This window comes from Hypanus sabinus, chromosome 25, assembly GCF_030144855.1.
Source record: "Hypanus sabinus isolate sHypSab1 chromosome 25, sHypSab1.hap1, whole genome shotgun sequence".
Lineage (NCBI taxonomy): Eukaryota > Metazoa > Chordata > Chondrichthyes > Myliobatiformes > Dasyatidae > Hypanus > Hypanus sabinus.
Window position 1 is genome coordinate 34,872,165 of NC_082730.1, and position 17,775 is coordinate 34,889,939.

The window sequence follows — 17,775 nt, forward strand, 5'->3', positions numbered from 1 at the left end:
TGTGCCTACATTGTGTTTTTGTGACTTTGTATTTGAATTGTTTTCATCAATATGCAGACTTTGAAGAGCTTAAATATATTAAAATAGAGGTTTGCATTTTTAAAATGTCCAGATAGCAATCTCCTGGAAACAGAAACATGATGTTGATCAGGTAATTTGTTTTTTTAGTAGTATTGGTTCAGGGGTGATTATGTTGGGCAGGACTCTTAAGATTACTCCAATAGATGTCTTGCATCCAAGTGGGAACAGATGGTATAATACTGGTTTCACATCTCACCTGAAAAGCCGTATCTCCAAAAGTTTAAAATCTCGACTTGGTGCTTGGATTTCTATTGTGGGATTTGAATCTTACCATCTGACAACTTGCTGAGATACTGATTACAACAGCTGTTTTTGTTTTTATATATATACACACACACACAAAAAAATCATACTGCTTAGGAAAACAAAGGAATTAATAACGTTCATTTCTAAAATGTTGAGGTGTTTGCTGTACTTAGACAAGAAAATAGTTTTTTTCATACATTTTCTTTCATTGTTGTGGTTTTTCATATTTTTTTGTAGCATATAACGTTCACTTGCAGATTTCAGGAAAGTTTTTAACCAGTCTGCTCTGTGGATGATTGTTAATCCAGTATTCTAGTTCTTCAGTATTTTTCTTTCCCCACTAACTTAATGCTTCCAAAGATTGATTTCAGGAGCAGAATTAGGTTACTCGGCCATCAAGTCTGCTCTATTATCCCTTCATTAACCATTGACACCCTGATCAGCCAAGACCCTATCCACCTCTGTTTAAAAATACTTAATGACTTGGCCTCCATGGCTGTCTGTGGCAATGGTTCACCACCTTCTGGCTAACGAAATTCCTTCTCATCTCTGTTCTAAATGGACGTCCCTGTATTCTGAGGCTGTGCCCTCTGATCAGGCTTTCACCCACGATAGGAAATGTCCTCTCTGCATCCATTCTATCTAGACCTTTCAATAATTGGTATGTTTCAATGACATCCCCCTCATTCTTCTATATTCCAGCAAGTACAGGCACAGAGCTATTAAACAGTCCTCATACATTAATCATTTTATTCCTGGAATCTTTCTTGTGAACCTCATTCAGACACTCTGCAATGCCAGCACATTGCTTCTTAGATAAGGGGCTCAAATCTGCTCATTATACTGCAAGTGTGGGCTGACCAATGCCTCAGCATTACATCCTTCCTTTTATAGTCTGGTCCTCTCAAAATGAATGCTATCATTGCATTTGCCTTTCTCACCACTGACTCAACCTTCAAGTTAAGCTTCACGGAATCCTGCACAAGTCCCAAGTCCCTTTGCATCTCTGATTTTTGAATGTTCTTCCTGCTTGGAGAATAGTGATACTCCTTCTGAACGCTCTGCTCTCCACTCCTTCCGCACCAATCCCAACCTCACTATAAAACCCGCTGTTGTAGTCTAGCGTACTGATCTCTACCTTGCCAAGGCACAGCAACAACTCTTATTACCTCTTATTACCCCTCGATCATGACCCCACTAAGGAGCTCCAGGCCACTGTCTCCCACACCGTCACCAACCTTATCAGCTCTGGGGATCTCCCATCCACTGCCACCAACCTCATGGTTCCCACACCCTGCACTTCCCATTTCTATCTCCTACCCAAGATCCACAAACCTGTCTGTCCAGATAGAGCCGTTGTCTCAGCTTGCTCCTGCCACACCAAATTCATTTCTACATACCTTGACACTGTTTTATCCCCCCTCGTTCAATCCCTTCCCACCTATGTTCATGACACTTGTCACGCTTTGAATTTTTTCAATTATTTTAAGTTCCTGGCCCCCACTGCCTTATTTTCACCATGGACGTCCAGTCCCTATATACGTCCTTCCCCCACCAAGAAGGTCTCAAAGCTCTCCGCTTCTTTTTGGATTCCAGACCTAACCAGTTCCCCTCTCCTCTGTCTAGCGGAATTAGTTCTTACTTTCAATAATTTCTCCTTTGGCTCCTCCCACTTCCTCCAAACCAAAGGTGTAGTTATGGGCACCCGCATGGGTCCCAGCTTTGCCTGCCTTTTTGTTGGCTTTGTGGAACAGTCTATGTTCCAAGCCTATATGGGTATCCGTCCCCCTCTTTTCCTTCGCTACATTGATGACTGCATTGGCGCTGCCTCCTGCACGCATGCTGAGCTCATTGACTTCATTAACCTTGCCTCCAACTTTCACCCTGCCATCAAATTTACCTGGTCTATTTCTGACACCTCCCTCCCCTTTCTTGATCTTTCTGTCTCCATTTCTGGAGATGGCTTATCTACTGATATCTACTATAAGCCTACAGACTCTCACAGCTACCTGGACTATTCCTCTTTTCACCCTGTCTCTTGCAAAAATGCTATCTCCTTCCCACAATTCCTCTGTCTTTGCCGCATCTGCTCTCAGGATGAGGCTTTTCATTCCAGGACGAAGGAGATGTCTTCCTTTTTTAAACAAAGGGGCTTCCCTTCCTCCGCCAGCAACTCTGCTTTCAAACGCATCTCTCCCATTTCCTGCACATCTGCCCTCACCCCATCCACCTGCCACTCCACTTGGGATAGGGTTCCACTTGTCCTCACCTACCACCCCACCAGCCTCCGGGTCCAACGTATAATTCTCTGTAACTTCAGCCACCTCCAACGGGATCACAGTACCAAGCACATATTTCCCTCCCCCCCTTTCTGCTTTCCGCAGGGATTGCTCTCTACGAGACTCCTTTGTCCATTTGTCCCCCACCATCCTTTCCCACCGATCTCCCTTCTGGCACTTATCCTTGTAAATGGAACAAGTGCTGCACCTGCCCTTACACTTCCTCCCTCACCACCATTCAGGGCCCCAGACAGTCCTTCCAGGTGAGGCGACACTTCACCTGTGAGTCGGCTGATGTGGTATACTGTGTCCGGTGCTCCCGGTGTGGCCTTTTAATATATTGATGAGACCCGACGCAGACTGGGAGACCGTTTCGCTGAACACCTATGCTCTGTCCGCCAGAGAAAGCAGGATCTCCCAGTGGCCACGCATTTTAATTCCACATCCCATTCCCATTTTGACATGTCTATCCATGGCCTCCTCTATTGTCAAGATGAAACCACACTCAGGTTGGAGAAACAATACCTTATATTCCGTCTGGGTAGCCTCCAATCTGATGGCATGAACATTGATTTCTCTAACTTCCATTAATGCCCCTCCTCCCCTTCTTACCGCATCCCTGATTTATTTATTCCCCCCCCCTTTTTTTCTCTCTCTCTGCCCATCACTCTGCCTGTTCTCCATCTCCCTCCGGTGCTCCCCCCACTTTCTTTCTCCTGAGGCCTCCTGTCCCATGATCCTTTCCCTTCTCCAGCTCTATCCCTTTTGCCAATCACATTTCAAGCTCTTAGCTTCACCCCACCCCCTTCTGTCTTCTATCATTTCGGATTTCCCACTCCCCCTCCTAATTTCAAATCTCTTCCTATCTTTTCTTTCATTTAGTCCTGACGAAGAGTCTCAGCCCGAAATGTTGACTGTGCTTCTTTCTATAGATGCTGCCTGGCCTGCTGCGTTCCACCAACATTTTGTGTGTGTATGCCTTTATTCCTTTTACCAAAGTGCAAGACCATTACTTCCCTACACTATATTCCAGCTGCCACTTTTTTGCCCATACTCCCAGTCTGTCCAAGTCCGTGCATCAATAAGTTTATTAGTCCTTTTGTTAAACACATCACACAGACAACAGATTATACTGAAAACACAAGAGATTTTGCAGATGCTGGAAATCCAGAGTAACACATACAAGATGCTGGAGGAACTCAGCAGCTCATGCAGCGTCTATGGAAGTCAGTGTTCCAGGCCAAGACACTTCATCAGGACCTTCCAGAGGCAGAATCACTGACATATGTTACGAAATTGGTTGTTTTGCAGCTGCAGTGCAGTGCGATAAATATAAGAAAATGTGCTATAGGTTACAATAAGAAATATATACATTTCAACCCAGGGGAAATGATCCAGGATGAACTGCAAGCTTGGATTTCAAGCTAGCTTGTTCAGAGACGATGGAAGGATATTATTCTGGAAAGGAATAGAGTTCTGTGTCCAGTGATATGTCCAGCTACCAAGAATGGAATTGTGGACAGCATAAAGGACAATCTAAGTGGAATGTAGATCACTTACAGATATCAGCAGAGAAGTGTCAAGTGTGAGGTGTTGCACTTTGGGAGGTCAAATGACAGGACAAATGATAGAGTTTAAAGTAAAATCTATTATCAGAGTACATACATGTCACTACGTACAACCCTGAGATTATTTTTCCTGCCGGCTTACCCAGCAAGTCTATAGAAAAGTAACTGTAAACAGGATCATTGGAAGAGCCGAATTCACTACCTTTTGTATGATTTTCTGCTCAAAACCATTGGTGTTCCCATACCAGGCCGTAATGCAGCCAGTGACTACATGTTCCACTATACGTATATAGAAGCTTATCAAGATTTTTGGTGACATCCCAAATCTCCATGTACTCTTAAGGAAGTAGAGGCATTGTTGTGCTTTCTTTGCAATTACATTTATATGATGGGTCCAGAACAGATCCTCTGAGCTAGTGACACACAAGAATCTAAAGTTACTCTCTGCAACTTCTTAACTTGAAGACCACCATCTGTACGGATTTGAAGTAACATCTCCATCTCACTGACAGTCAACACTGGCATACCTCAGGGATGTGTGCTTAGCCCACTGCTCTACTCTCTCTACACCCATGAATGCATGGCTAGACATAGTTCAAATACCATCTATAAATTTGCTAACAATGCAACGATACTTGGCAGAATTTCAGATGATGACGAGGGCATACAGGAGCGGCTTATACCAGCTAGTTGTGTGGTGTCACAGCAAAAACCTTGCACTCAATGTCAGTAAGTCCAAAGAACAGATTGTGGAATTCAGGAAGGGTAAGATGAGGGAACACAAACCAATCCTTATAGAGAGATTAGAAGTGGAGAGAGTGGGCAGTTTTAAGTTCCTGGATGTCAATATCTCTGAGGATCTAACCTTGACCCAACATATCAATGCAGCCATAAAGAAGGCTATAATGACTATATTTCATTTGGAGTTTGAGGAGATTTGGTATGTCACCAAAAGCATTTGCAAATTTCTACTGATGTACTGTGGGGAGCATTCTAACTGGCTGCGTCACCGTCTGGTATGGGAGTGTAGGGGGCTATTGCACTGGATCGAAGTAAGCTGCAGAGAGTTGTAAAATTAATCAGCTCCATCATGGGCCTCCATAGTATCCAGGGCATCTTCATGGAGCGGTGCCTCAAAAAAGTGGAGTCCATATGCGCATCACCTAGGACATGTCTTCCTCTCATTGTTACCATCAGGAGGTACAGGAGCCTGAAGCAACACACTGGATGATTCAGGAACTGCTTCTTCCCCTCTGCCATCTAATTTCTGAATGGACACTGAATACATGAACACTATCTCACTGCGTTTTATTTCTATTGTTTGCACTACTAATTTAATTTAACTTTTAATATGCAATGGTTACTGTAATTCAGTTTTTGTTCTCCATTATTATGTATTGCACTGTACTGCTGCCACTTAAGTTAACAAATTTTACAACATATATCAGTGATATTAAACTTGATTCTAGTTTGACTGCTGGCCTGAGCCAGGCAACTCTGAATCCCACTTGGAGTGTGTAAGAAAATGAAAGCTTATGCAGTGATTGATTCAAGAAATAAAGTAGCTGCACTTCCATTGTTTCAGGATCTATAGTGTTCATTTTCTGATTTGTTTTCCCCTTAGCCTGCCTAGTTTGTTCATAAATCCCTTGGATCCGGAAGAAATTGCAACCAGCACATCATACTAGATAATTTCTAACTGTTTGCCCCTTCAGCACTGTTAATGTCCGTCCACCTGGGACAACTTCCATAAAAGGAACAGATCATCATTGAAATGAATGATAATGTAAATTATCAAAACTTTTTGACCTAGTATGAAATGTAAGGGCTTTAGCACCAGTGACACTGGTAAGGAAACTTGCAGAATATGAAGGCTTAACTACTGTAATGAAATTGGCAATTTCTGAAGGGAAATTGTAGACCGGTATTATTATCTGAGATCAATTTGAGGGGTGAGCAACCTTTTTTTGAAATGTTGGACACTTGGCAACATCAGAATGTTAAATAAATGCCTTCTGAAACTGTGGGTGAGCATTGATTCTGCTTGTTGGATTTTAAATAATCCATGTAATGATTATAATTAAGTAAGATAATGGCTAATAACTCATCCAACTTTTAACTTCAAAGGCAAAAAACTCTATTAAATCATTAGCAATTAACTGTTAAGAGACCCATGATGATTGCATGATAAGCATTGTGGTCAAGATGTCTGATAATTTTGTTTTTGTGCAGGATGTATTGTTTAATGACTGGTTTGTTATCTTAATCCTGTCAGTGACCCAAAATGATAACCCACAGAAAGTTGCCTTGTGCATTGATTTTTCTGCTTGTGGTTTTCAGTGTGGGTTTCTGTACCACACACACATTCAGAATTAAAGGAATTCTTGACCATTTGAAGATCAAACAATGTTTGCATTTTATAATTGGTTTGAAGCAGGATTATTGTAATTTTCATTGAAATTTAAACTGAGCCCACATGCAGTATGTTCAGTTGTTAAAAGGTTTGAATTGAGGCATAGGAAAATTTGGAAGACTTTATCAAATAATGAATTTAGGCCCAATGGTGACTCCTTACTGTAGAATTCAGTGATTCTTTTTATTGTTGATGTCCAATATAATTTTATTTTCAAAGTTAACTTTCATTTTCAGCTCAGAAATGGGCTGTTTGGCTCTTATAGTCTCTGTCAGCCTGTCTGTGCCTAGTTCCATCTCCCTCACTTGGACGTAGCCTTCCATAACTCTCATCCATGTAGCTATGCAATCTTCTCTTAAATGTTACAGTGGAACTCTTTACCATCTACCATTTCTACTGGCAGCTTATTCTTCCCACCACCCCCTGTGTGAACAAGCTCCCCCCTCAGATTCTCCTGAAGTACTTAACCTTTTACCCTAAACCTATGACTTTTAGTTTAAGTCTCAAACAACTTGAAGGGGGAAAAACATGCAAGTGTTCACCCTGTCTACTTGCCTCATAATTTTCTGTACCTCTATTAAGATCTCCCTTCATTCTCCTGCACTCCAGTGATTAGCCTTTCCTCTGGAGCCTTCCTCCAGAGGAAACTAATTTTCATCTTTACACTTACCAGTCTCTATTTTCTCCCATCATAAATGTTCTAATTGAAATCTTTGTTTAGAAGTCTCTTCACAACCTCACTACATTCTATATCATTGCACTGTATTACTTTCAAACTTACTTGCTCAGTTCTCCTCTCCCATTTACTGCTGCTTGGTACCAGTGCCTTCCAGTATTATGTATTTGCATCAGCACTGATTTCCTAAACCACCAGCACATCTTTCCCTCATTTTCAACATCACCTGAAGACACAGCCATTTAACAGCAACTTCTTCTTAAGCCCATCACCCCTGCTAGGGTAAAGGCCACTGACAGATCCTTCCTCTCCCGGGGGTGGGGTGTTTTGAAGTTTTGTTGGTGTAGCCCTGTGCTTGTACTGGATGGGCTTGCTCGCTCTGTGCCAATCATCCTCTTTTGGCCGCTGGTTTTGCGACCATCCGCGGCGGAGCTACCTTTGAACGACCAGGATTGCTACATTAAAGCTGCCATATAATTTTACGCTGTCTTTGTAGTGACTCTTTGAAAAATGATTGCATGTTAACTCTATTTTCCATGGAATTCCAGAAAGCTGAACCTACAGGAACAAAAAAGCCCAGAGGTAGACCAAGCAAAAGGGTAAGGATTTTTTAAATGCAGGAGCACTCCTACACTAACAGCATCTTTTTGTCTTTTTAAAAAAATGTTTTGACTCACTTGGGTACTGTAGTTTTTTTAAAACATGTAAATTTGTGCTATAACTCTAAAAGCTTAATTTTGCATGTAGAACAACTCTCAGTACAGTCACCTGTCATGCCAGGGCTGATTGTTTATGAATGAAGTTATTTATTTACATATCATGTTGTCTGCTTATCACGTATCTGCCACTTGAGGAAAAAGTAAATGCAGATGTGAGAATGCTTTGCTTGATTTAACACAGCGAAGTTCTACCACTGGCTGGCAATGAATAGTTGCCTAGTACTTCTGGCTCATCCTGTTTTTATCTTGCCAACTAATTAACTTGAATTTTCATCATCTTAAAAGTTCCTTTACTTTCTGAACTTGCTGATTACTTTTTTGTGTTAAGAAATCATTGGATGGAACATTTGGTTCCATCATGGGCACAGTTTGGGTATAATGAATGTCGTTTCTTTTCCAAAATGGCATAAGTATGCATTTACAAAGATAAATAAAAGTAGACTGGAGGTGTTGAAGAGTAAGATAGAAAGAGCCATATATTTGCATTATCTGCAACTTGTAATTTAGAAGAGAAATCAGAGGTAAGTGGCATGGAAGAAGATTTATCAATGACAATTTCACCTTCTTTCTGCGGCTTCAGCTTCACAATTGGCCATGGCTGCTCCAGTGTTGGCGAGTATAACATTCTCCATAAGGAGAGGATAGCTTCCATCTAAGTTAACTGCTTATCTTACCAACTGTAGCACTGCACTTTGTTTTCAAGTGTGTTCATTGGGTTTTGTGCAGTATGGTTGACATGCCTTTTTTAATAATGCTGTCACTCTGTGCAAAGTAATATGTGGGTGGCTTTTCTTAGCATTATACTTGAGGTTGGGGGTAAAGCTATTTAAATTGGTTCAATTTTAACGTTGGAGAAATGTATAGAATATGCATCCTGAAATTCTTTTTCTTTGCAAACATCCATGAAAACAGAGGAGTGCCCCAAAGAATGAATGACAGTTAAATGTTAGAAGTCTGAAGCCCACCCCCAGCTCCCCCTCCCATGCATAAGCAGAAGCAAAGTGATGACCCCCCCCCGACTAACAAAAAAGCATCGGCACCCCCTACCAAGCACTCAAGCTGCAGCAAAGCATCAATAAAGTCACATACTTCCTGTACCCCAAAGACTACTTGTTCACCCATTAACTTGACATACCATGGGTTCTCCCTAATAAGGGAAAAAGAGGTGTCCTCATTTCACAGCGAGAGGGGAGACATACAAAGCAACTCGGCAATTTGTGGTGTTAAAAGTCGTGTTGCTTTTTCTGATCCCTGTGCCAAAGATCTTGGGTCTCTGGGCACACAGCCAGCAGCCAGCTCACTGCTTACAGTCTTCTGTCGCCCACGACACACTGGTTTTCTGTGGTGGCACCGACCTCAAATCTGCCCGCCCCCAGAGCCACGAAAATCCAGCACCTTGAAGGCGCACTGGTCTTCTAGGCCGTGTCCTTAGCCTATTGAAAAGCAGCCGGTTGTGAGGCCCTGAGAGTGGGTCCCATTCCTGGAAAGAACCGAAGTCAACCTGTAATGAAAGAAGCCTGAAAAGGAAAAAAAAATTGATGTTAGCTTAAATGCTGATTAATGGAGGCTGTTGGTGGATAAACGATGGTGGTGCTGCTGTATTGAGTATTGCAGGTAACGTTGATGTTGGGCTTTATAATTTGACCAAGTATTTTGGTTCTTGATCACATATCTTGAATTAGTGGGAAGATGGTGTGGTCACCTTTCTGTCGTCTCCACCAAGACCTATAGAAAAACTTAGAAGTTCTAACCTTGTATTTCCTCTGTGAATTAAACTTTTTGTAGTGCTGAAAGCTTGAAAGTAGAAATGATAATGCAAATGAAACTGATTTTATTGGTAAGTTGCTTTTGGGGATGAGTGGGTGGGGGAAGACACCTCTCCCTCATGAAGAACTGAATCGATGACACTACTGGTCTCTGATCAGTTGTTAAACTTGCAACTGATTATCAGCACTTTCTTCCTTGTTTTAAGCAGCGGCTGCTTTACCAGATGTAATGTTATAGCTATACCTTCACACTTTAACCACCCACCACTTATGCCGACATAAGTTGGATGAGGATAAGTGCTTTGATGATATAATGAGAGAAATGTAAATGCATGTTTAATTACTGAGTGGATGGTAATGTATCATGGAAAATTAACACCCCCAAATATTTTAAAATAAATGTTTCATAGCCTACTTCTGTGTTCGGCTGCTAACTAAACACTCTGGTGCAGATCAAATTTGTAATCAGAGATCTGCCACTCATTCTGGTGGGTGGAGCAGTAGCCTCTGACTTGTATATTGCATGAGGCAATTATTGAAGTGGCTGAATTTTTTAATGGCTTATGTAGGCTCAAAACAAAAATCTTTACAGTTGAGAATAAACCATACATAGAGTAGGATGGTGAATCCTGTGATCTATGGTGCAAAGCTTCAGCAATGAAGTGTCACGAAACTTTGATATTTAGCTAATCTACTTAACTTCCCTGATTACCCATTTATTGAACTTGTATAATGCTTTAAATATAACAACTGTTCATGTTGTTTTAAAGATATTTTAAAATTACTGTTTATAAGCAAAAGCATTTAGAAACCCAATCTATTTAAATAAACTCAAGCATTTAAAAACTCTTTAGAACTACCTATGCTTAACTTTTCAGTTAAGCGTGGGAACTACCATTGAAATTAATGAAGAATTTTCTGTGCCTAATTTGGAGTTTCTGAATGTTGGATGTCTCAGCATCTGTTATTAAGCCTCTCATTTTTGCATCATATCCTGTTCTGCCATGCAACAATATATATCTTTCCCCAAAGACGGGTGTTATTTGTAATGGTTTATTATTCCCTCAATCCTCCATTCCACATGTAATCCTCTTGCAGATCAACGAGCCTCTAGACCTTTGAAGTCAGAGCCAGCAGTTTCAGTCAGGTATATATTGAATGGCTACAACTCACCTGGCATCTCTTGGAAAGACTCAAATTTGGCCATTATCTCATTTTGTGGAAGGTTGCTCAAACTCTGGGGTTTTGAGGATCTCTTCCAGCATCTAACTAGTAGGCTTGGTGTAGCACCTGGTTTCTTCAGGTGCTCCGGTTTCCTCCCACGGTCCAAAGATGTACTGTTTGGAAAGTGAATTGGTCATTGTAAATTGTCCTGTGACTAGGCTAGAGTTAAATTGAGGGTTGCTGGGTGGTGCAGCTTGGAAGAACCAGAAGGGCCTATTCTGCACTGTATCTCAAAAAATAAGTAAGTGCTATGAAAATGGAAGAGCTTGATTTGGTTGCCTTAGAGGCAATACGGCAATTTATCATGAATCTGTTTGTTATCCTGTGTTCCAGTGTTTTCTCTATGGAATTAAGTTTATTGTTACCTGTAGTTCCACCTCCCACAATTTCTTCTATTGCCTCTGGGGTGGCGGGGGGGGGGGGGGGGAGAGTCAATGCTGTTGATGTTGAAATCCCTATGGACCAATTAAGAAGTTAACAAATGACAGAATGGATGTAAGAAATAGAGGAGCCGAGGGTTAAGATATAAGACACATTAGCCTTGTAGTTCAATGACCTAATACTCTGATAGAAATAAAAATTGTTTTTCTCTGAATGAAATATCTACCATTTCCCTTCTGTTTTGTGTCATTCTGGATATTTGACTGGGCATTTCCTGTCATGAATCATACTTGCCTAATGTTACATTTATGGTATTGGACATAACAATGATGTTAATTGTGCAATGCTTTTTTTCCTAGTATTGGTGGATAAATTCCAATGACAGTGTATAAGCCCTGGAGGAAGAATCAGGATGTTCATTGTCTTACAGCAGATTTCAGATTAATTTATTCATCACATGTATATCAAAACATACAGTGAAATGTGTTCTTTGCGTTAAGAACCAACACAAGCTTAAGGTATACTAGGAGCAGTTTGCAAGTGTCACTGACGCCAACCTAGCATGCCCATGATGTTTAACAGGAAAACAGAAAAACATGCCCCTCTCCTTCCGCTGTCCACCCATCCACTCATAAACGGACAGTTTGACTTCAGACCTGTAGCCTCCATTGGACTCGCAGACATATGGCCTCCAAATTCACTGACTCACAGAACCGTCCTGTACCTCGGCTCCGGGGCTTCAGGTCGACCTGTGAACGTTGACCTTTGGTATCCACTCCAGGACACGCTGACGGTGGCAGCTGAACTCCAGAGGTGCGGACTCGTGTACCTAGAAGGTCACCAACCCTCATGCCTCCTGCCCACACAGATCTCAGTGAACTTGGGGGTGGGGGTTGGGTGGAGACCTGCCCTTGACTGGAAGCAGCATTGTTTGAAAGCAATCTCCTCCCTCAAATGCATTTTCTGAATTCTGTTGGCTAGAAGACTTGGATGTAGAAGACAGGACGATACAAGGACCAGAGCAAAGAGTATTATAATTTCTTCTGTCAGAGTCTATAGGGACCATTGTTTCTACCTTCTCTTTTTGAGACTCATTGTCTTGAGATGATAAAATAAAGGTGGTTGTCATGCTGACTGCAAACTCTGTGACTGTAACTCAGCTTGTGCCCATTTCTGGGTCTGGGTCAGGGTCATTGAATTATTCTGAGTATCTGTCGCTTGTGTCTACCAGTTCTCGTAGTTTTATTCCTTCAGAAGAAATGAGACAGGATGGGAATGAGGCTTTCGTGCAAGTTCAGATGGTAGGCAATGCTCATTTAGTGTTTTGGTGTGCACTGTAGTACCCCAAAATACCTTTATCAATCACAAGGGTTTCCACATCAAGGCTTGTGATTAACAATGCAAGAAACAATATGGTTAATGCCTGTGGAATCCTGAGGGAGGACAGAAATAGTCCTCTGCTGGATGAACATTGATACAACCAAGTGTCATGATTTGGAGTCTGCAAAAATTCTCCTTGCTCACAATGTCAATAGTGCACCTTCTACATCATTTCCTCCCTTACTGGCTGGTTGGCGGAATGCAAAGATTGGGAATAAAGGGAACCTTTTCTGTTTGGCTGCCAGTGACTAGTGGTCGGTGTTCAATATTTTGCACGTTGTATGTTAATGATCTGGATTACAAAATTGATCGCGACGTGGCCTATGTTTATGGATGTTACAAAGATAAATAGAGGAGTACAGAGTCTATAGAAAGATTTCAACAGATTGGGACAATGGGCAAATAAGTGGCAGATGGAATACAGTGTAAGGAAGTGTATGGTTATGCACTTCGACAGAAGGAATAAGGACATAACCTTCGATGTTCTAAGTGGGGAGCAAATTCAAAATTTGTAAGTGCAAAGTGAATGGGAGACCAAGTACAGAGTTCCCTAGTAGGGTAACTTGCAGGTTAAGTCAATGTAAGGAAGGCAAGTGTAATTTAGCCTTCATTTCCAGAGGACCAGATTATAAAAGGAAGGACTACATAAGGCATTGGTCAGACCACATATGGGGTATTGTAAGTAGTTTTGGGCTTCATATCAAGAAGTGATGTGCTGGTATAGGAGAGGGTCCAGATGAAGTTTACAAGGTTATGCCACCTGATCCTGGGAACAAAAGGGTTAATATATGAGGAGTGATGGCTTGATGGCTTCAATAGGTTCAGTAGAAATGTATACAATATTCAAACTTCTCAGGCTTGCTGAACTTTAGAAGATTGAAGGGGGATCTCATTGAAACCTAACGAATATTGAAAGGCCTAGACAGAGTGGATGTGGAGGGAGTGTTTCCAGTATTGGGAGATTCTGGGATCAGAGGTCTCAGACTCAGAATGTAAGGTCAGAGGTGAAGGGGAATTTCTTTAGCCAATGGGTGGTAGATCTGTTAAATTCATTGCTGAAGAAGGCTGTGAGCACCAAGTCTTTGGGTATATTTAAGGCAGAAGTTGATAGGTTTATGATTAGTAATTATGTCAAAGCTTGTGGAGAGAAGGCAGAAAAATGGGCCCGAGAGTGAAATCTAATCAGCTATGATGAAATTGCAAAACAGACTCGATGGACTGAATGGCCGAAATCTGCTGTTGTGTCTTATGGTCTTATTGGAGTGGCCTGTGTAAAAGATTCTGCAGATAGACTTGCCACTTTTCATGACGGGAACTAACACAGTAAGGAAGGGAGTAATAGGGTAGGGCTATGAGTCATGGAGACCTGATACCTGAATAGCCAACATTTCCGTTATGGACTATGCAAGTTATAAACACATTCTATGGACATTTCTCTGCAGATGAATGAGCTTCCATAACAATCAAATTTTAAAGTCCAACATGTATGCACACCTTTGCTCTTATGAAGGGCAGAATTTATTTCCTCTACCTAATAATTTTTAGTAATTGTTTGTATTAGTCTTATGTGGTTTTTGATGCTGCTCATTACAATATTGCAGAGGTGTGTTTACTGTATTTTCTGATTTGTGGACAGAATCGACTTCTGGACTTCTATATAACTGGAACCTGTTTATTGCATGAGAAAAGCTGTGCATCTCAGTAAAACATTGTAGAGGCAAAAAGTAGATTAAAATGGCCTTTCATCTACCAGAGCTCTTACTTTTATAAATCTTGTGAGCTCTGGATATTATTTTTATATTGATTCATATCTCAGATAAGGTGTTGCCTCCTGCCAAATACAGCTGAAGCCAGTCTTCCGACCACATGGTTCAATGGAAATTTTATTAGGCAATGCCACCTGGGCGGAAAATATGCTTTTGGGAGGGAACAAAATATATCTACATTGTATTAATGTCATTAAAGTTTGTATTCCTGAGGTACATTTTTAAAATGGTCAGTGTCAGCTGGAGCACTGTTAAGACAATTGTATTTGAGAGCAAGTGATCTTTTAGGCCACTATTTGATGACTTTATACAGTTTATTAATTTGTAAATTTTCTCCCTTAAGTGGAAACCTTTAATCATGTTCTCACTATTAATATTCAGGTTCTCAGGATTCAGTCTATTTTAGGTATTTATCGGTTATGTTTTAACAAAACCCGTGACTCTTTCTTCCCAATACCACACAAGCAGGAGAGGACATTGATGGTGATGGTGTTGAGGGAGGTAGAGTTGGGAAACTAGCATGTGTGAAAGTATCAAAAGGTGAAACATGGTCTCTTCCAATTGCACTTGTCCTTTCTTGCTTTAGAATTACCTCAGGACAAATTATTATTGTACTTGAATATAGTTGCTACTGTCTAGATATTAGGAGATGGAAGCTCCAAGTGATGAATGCCCCTTCTTGAACTTTTTGTGGGCCTGGTACAGTAGGTTTCACTGATGGTTTGAAATAAAAACACTGCTGCTAGTCTGGGCAGTTTGTCTCTAAATGCAGTAGGCTTTGCAAAATGGATGTCAATGGGTTAACTGAAGTGTGGTAAAGTTCCTGCTAGTGTCAAGAAAGGCCCCCTGTAGAGTTACAGTAGCAGACAAATCTAGCCTGCCAGTCTCCCAAATGTTTGTTCACATGTAAGGATTCATGTTGGGCACTTATAGCTTGGAGGGGATCTGCATATTATTAATGTGCGACAAGAGGCATGTGTATTTCAAACTAGTTCATCAATTTTGAAATGTATAACTTGAAAAATTCATCAGTACAGTTATGCTGCCAAAACAGAGCATCTAGGACCTGTATTTCCCATATCATATGATGCAAGCTGAGAGAAAATCCAGAGCTTAGATGGCTAGCAGTGTAAAGTTATAGGTCATTGTTGCATTGGTTGTGTTCTAAGCATTTTTATAAAATATATTCTACAGTATAGTAAGGATCATTTTCCTATTGTTAGAATTGGAATTTTGATTGCTGCTGTTCACTTTCTCATTAGGGATATTGGATTTTTGAGCTGGTAGTCAACATCGTGATGTGAGTCTGATCCTAATCAGAATTTCTTCCTGTTTCCTGTGCGAGTCAGCCTTTAGTCATAAGGGTTCCCATTTCCTCAAACTCACCACAAAATAAATAGGGTGTCTTACTCACACTGAAGCATGGGCGGTGATCCAGAGGTCCTTTGCTAGCTATTTATTGATATTTTCATTTCTTATACTTGGCCCAGAATATATATCCTTAATTTGTTTTGATTAAAAGAAAAAATCCTTTGCAAAAATGACATGATACATATCGTTTCTCCCTTCCTGTGAATACTCTGTGTGTGTGTGTGTGTGTGTGTGTGTGTGTGTGTGTGTGTGTGTGTGTGTATCTATATGTATATATAGATACACACACAAAAGGTAAAAGTTATCTGAAGCAATAAATAACAGCTTTTATTATTTAAAAAATATATTTGGAGGAAACTCTTTTGCTTTCGTGCCAACTCAGAGAACTTGCAAAAGCTGAGTGCAATGGGACATGAACTTCTTATAAGTAAAGCCACATGTGAATCCTTTGTGACACCATTAGTATTAGAGGTAAAGCATACATAAGTGGATTTATTTTTGAAATAGTAAATTAAGGAATGACTCAACTGAATATTAATATGGAACACGGTAAGTACATTTCCTAGAGGAACCTGGATACACTAACCCAATAAATGAACTGAAAACTCTTAGTCATTCTGCTCAAATGGCATGGATTCTGTGCTAAATGATTGGAGTAGCAGCATTTTGTTATTGCAGCTTCTACATTTCTGGCGTTGCACTAACACAGCAATCTTTTCTGCCGTATGTCTTGTCTTCTGCCTTTTCCTCTGCAAACCTACACACCATCAAGCCTGACGAATCCTCCAGCACTTAATTTTTCTGCTAACTTCCTAACATTAACACCTTAATGGATTATCCCTCAGCTTCTCTGTTCTGTTCTTGCCATTAATCTGTCTTCTGGTGTCAGTAGGCACAGTTTTTTTTTGTATGCAATTCATTTTACTTGAACATCACTTCCTGTATATAAGCTGAATTTTTAAAGCATTTCCTGCACGGGATAATCTGGATTTCAACTTGAACTACAAAGTGAAAAGACATCTATCTCCATTCTCACTTTATTTGCTCTTGAAGCAGCAATATTTATGAGTCTTAAATTTTGATAATATGTAAAGATTTAATAGATATATATAGAAGGAAGTATCGTTTGTCGTTATTAAGATGTTGCGCATAAATTTACTCTTGTCTACTTGGCATAGTTGTGTGTTGCTTGTGTGTATTATCTTGGTTGACAATGATTACGAGAATAATTAATATTATTAATATATTCAGGCACCCGACAATTCTATATTGAATTTAATACAAATTTTACTTGGCTCTCTGCAGTTTCACAAGTAAGATCTTAGTAAAAACCCTGAAGGAAGCTTCTGTCTCAGGTGATTTTTAAAAAAGGTATTTAACTCAGAACATAGTTTTGTACATCTGCACTGCGAGGACAGTATAGTGAAAAGATAACTCGTCCTCAAAGGAATGCTGTTCATTACAATGTCACCTTCCGATCAGAGCAACGTCGATCACTGAAACCTGGAAGTTAGGTCAAATGTGGCGCATTGAGCATGTCATCGCGATGCTCGAATGAATCAATAATTGGCATTGCTGCAGTATGAGCTTGTGCCAAAGCTGGAGTGGCAGGAATAAGAGCAGCTTGTGCTAAACGTGAAGTTGAGATGCAAATAGGGAACAGCTCATATAGACATGGAGAGAGCATATGTAGAAGCCGCATTAAGGAAAAGCATGAAACAGGCTGCTTACCAGAAGCAACCTGAAGTATGAAGCAGCAGCTGACTTAAACAGGATCAGTCATGTTTTGCCATCACAATAGTCAGTGCAGCTTCCTAAAGAATATGTCCAAACACATTTTGGTTATTAAAAGACGTGCTTGAAGCTGTTCACACCATGAAGCCTGCATGCCTTTCGCCTGGCAGG

General features: G+C 40.7%; 1 protein-coding gene across 2 annotated transcripts in view; it reads left to right on the top strand.

Moving 5' to 3' along the window:
- The window catches only part of LOC132381166 (high mobility group protein HMG-I/HMG-Y-like), a 74,217-nt gene that overhangs the window by 30,892 nt on the left and 25,550 nt on the right, over nucleotides 1-17,775 (top strand). Inside the window, exon 5 of one of the 2 annotated variants that reach the window (XM_059950453.1) lies at nucleotides 7,812-7,862. The exons of the other annotated variant lie outside the window; for it this stretch is intronic. Coding sequence (XP_059806436.1) covers nucleotides 7,812-7,862 — 51 coding nt within the window. The remainder of the gene's footprint in view (nucleotides 1-7,811; nucleotides 7,863-17,775) is intronic. 2 annotated transcript variants of the gene reach the window in all.